The sequence below is a fragment of the Phaeodactylum tricornutum genome, chromosome 11 (assembly GCF_000150955.2).
Source record: "Phaeodactylum tricornutum CCAP 1055/1 chromosome 11, complete sequence".
Lineage (NCBI taxonomy): Eukaryota > Bacillariophyta > Bacillariophyceae > Surirellales > Neidiaceae > Phaeodactylum > Phaeodactylum tricornutum.
Genome location: NC_011679.1, coordinates 939025 through 942408, shown reverse-complemented (window position 1 = coordinate 942408; position 3384 = coordinate 939025). Strand labels below are relative to the sequence as shown.

At 42.4% G+C, this 3384-nt stretch overlaps 1 protein-coding gene across 1 annotated transcript; it reads left to right on the top strand.

Moving 5' to 3' along the window:
* Positions 1-1958: 1958 nt before the first annotated feature.
* PHATR_37030 (predicted protein) lies at positions 1959-2831 on the top strand (the record flags this gene model as incomplete). The annotated part of the gene is made up of 1 exon (XM_002185945.1): positions 1959-2831. The coding sequence occupies one exon, from the start codon at positions 1959-1961 to the stop codon at positions 2829-2831; it is 873 nt and encodes a 290-aa protein (XP_002185981.1).
* Positions 2832-3384: the final 553 nt, after the last annotated feature.

Below are 3384 nucleotides of genomic sequence, written 5' to 3'. Positions count from 1 at the left end.
TCATTGCCTTTCCCAGGGCCCATCAAGAGGAAGCTTTTCCCAGATAAAAATGCTTGTACTCCTCTTGTCTATGAGATTAAATGTAAGTCCTTTCTTGGATTGCTTGGCGTTAGAAAACAGATAGTCTCCTCCCTAGCAAAATTTTTACGGAGACTTTTCCTTCCGAAACACATGATCTCCTTACTGTCAGTCAGATTTATCAACAACAGCCATAAACTGGGAGAAGGATGCAAGCCAACAGGAACTCACAGACTTCTCTCTTGAAGGAGGAGAACAGTCCGAAAGTGCTTTCCTCTCATATTAGAAAACTGCGACAACACAGTGACAAGTATAATATACAGCACATATCATATACGATATCATTGCGACATAAAGTTGTTAAGTATAATACGCTAGGGTTAAGAATACCGCAAACACCGCAAATAAAAGTCCCGATCACACCGCAAATAAGCTATTTGCGTTTTTGCGGTGTTTACCGAATTTAAGGCGGTCTGCTGATAGGGATTACTAATGTTGTCGCACTGTGTACTGGTCGAGTATGCTTGCTAATCCGCTTGTCTGAATTCACCTACCATCTTCTGCCCGATCCTGATATCAGTGTGTCCGATGGATCTTCTCTTGTCTCCCCGACGCAATCCTATCCGTTTGTCCGTCGCTTTGGAGTCTCTATATGGTCAATACTGGTCTGACATGGATTTAGGATGAGTCTGTTAGGTGGAAAAGTAGATTTATCACCAATCCAATATAATTACTTAGACAAGAGACAAATCATAATGAAGATGCCAGAGCAATTACTCATTCAAAAGACAAACTATGTTGAAGATCCCGGAGCAGTTACCTACGCAAAAGACAAACCAACTTGAAGATCCCGGAGCAGTTACTTACGCAAAAGACAAACCAGCTTGAAGATCCCGGAGCAATTTCTTAGAAATAGTTTTTGGATAAATTGTATACAGCTAGGTGTACCCCTAGTTCTCTCGGATCTTCCTGCCCTTAGGGCCATACCTCCGTTATATCATACACAGAGCATACACCAAGCATTGGATTATTTTCTAATTGCTAATTTTACTTAAATGCCGTTTCGCGCTCAATCAAAAGTACTTAGAAATTTTCAGATTCGGTCGAAATAGCGATTTTTTCATGTCGCAGAGGCCGAAATAGCGGTTTTCCTCATTTAAATACCGGTAGTAGATTTTTGACAATGATAGAGAAGAGTGTCTTCCAGCAGAGGAGACAAAAGGTCTACAGTAACTGACAATATGCCTCGTCGCAAGTACAGTACCCGAGAGAAGTTGACACTGCTTTCCAATGTGCAGTCAGTTGTAGAAGAGGGCTGTGGAAAGGGGCAAGTAAGACTGAAATTCGAGGTTGGGTCTTGGATGACGTCACTGAACCAACTGCACCTCATCCAAATGACAGCTTTAGCATAAATTCTTTTGCGACTTACTTTACAATTATCATAATGTGACACAAATCTTATCTCTATTCTACATAATTTGACAGGCTGTATATAACAATCTGATAGTGAATCCTACAGCTAGCATGAATGAGCGAAGTTGATCGTGTGAAAAATACATCAAAAAATAGGCGCAAACCCGCCAGAAGGAATTTATATGAAAAAAGAGGGTAGGAAATTGACTACTTTACTGTATCTGTTTTCTACGTTAGAGTGGACGGAGAGTTCAAGATTTCAACAGACACGTCAGATTTGGCTGTGGCAGTCAGCAGAAAAACCCGATGTCAAGCGCCTGGATTTTGGAAGTGTATCATGTCAGAATTATCACATGTATTACGTTTGTCAATTAACCATTTTTTTGGCCCATCAAAGTATTTACGATCCTTTGGTTTCTCTCTAGTGAGGACAATTCTAGAGAAAGCCCGTTGTCGTTGCAGTTTCATATCGGAACGGATACGCGTCGTTTTCCTGCTTGTCGGTCACAAAATCTGCTCAGTCAAACATGCAAAACGCATCGAACGGTGACGATGTGAATCATGGCAGCTACTGCGATCGCTTGAAAGGCGAACTAAGCCCTTGCCAGGACTGGTTCCTGACGAAAGACCAGTGGAGTGGCAAGGACCTTGACGTTGTCGCAAGTTTTTGTCCCAGCGGTATTTCCGTCTTGGCATGGAAGATTGTTGCCACGGGGCTGACGTGGGGCACGTTGTTATACAATTGGATTAGTGATACCCCATTGCCTTCCTTCTTTTTGGCCTATCTGACAAATTGGTCTTTGCTTATTGCTTGTGTCTATCACCTTTGCAGCATTACCAATACGCTTTTGGTAGCGCGTACCGAACAACCGTTAGATCACGCCACGGGCCGAATCAAAGCCACCTGGGTTTTTTTCGTAATTGCATCGCATGCCCAAATGATGGTTACCATATTCTACTGGTATTCGGAGTGGTCTCCCGGAGATCCAGTGGAGTTCTCAAACATCTCAAGCCACGGCGTGGTCATGATTTTGACGTGGCTGGACGGCATCGTTGTAAATCGTATTCCCATCCGATTTATGCATTTTTGGGGGTTAGTAGTACCCTATGATCTCAGCTACATAATGTGGACCGTTCTTCACGCTTTGGCTAACATTGGAAATCCAAACAAATCTGACAATGATCCAAATACAAATGATGATGCCATTTACGGCTCCACATCTTGGAAAACGAACACTGGGGCAGCCTTGGTGACGGTATTTAGTGTCATCCTTGTGGCGAGTCCACTCGTTTTTCTGTTACAGCGTTCCTTGACTATGTACTCTCGGCCATTTTGCTGTGGCGGAAATCGTTTGAGATATGTAGAAAAAACACAAACAAATGCTGAAGGTCTCAACTGATGACGGCTGAAATAAAATTCAACCTTGGAGGCTTCATACCATTCACCGTCAGTATTGAGTTGCCTCGTATAGTTCAATAACATCGTCACAATGTACCACCATCGCTGGCATTTTGGCTTGCTTGTATTAGGTCGCATTGAAATGAAGCTTTTCACGTAGCCGTGGCCGCGAGCACTAGATGCATCACTAACATAAAACAAAAATAAGTAGGCTACTTTGACGATTAAAAGTAAATGAGAGACCTTACAAATAAAAAATGTGACGTTTCTGTAACTGTTACAACTAAGATATGGGGATGGCAAAAAATCACTAATACTCAGGAGTGAAAACTCCTTACACGACTCCATCCACGTCATACTCAGAAATGCTTTCGATCCGGCCGTTTGCGATTCAAACAAAGAACGCAAGCACGCAATCCATGTCCACAATCATCAGAAAACAAAAAATTTTGGTACGGCAGCTCATTTGCTTGTTATTGTATAATGGCGGTGCTTTGTATTGACTGTACCTTTTTGCATAGTTTCATAGACAACACATTGTAGCATCCCTACAG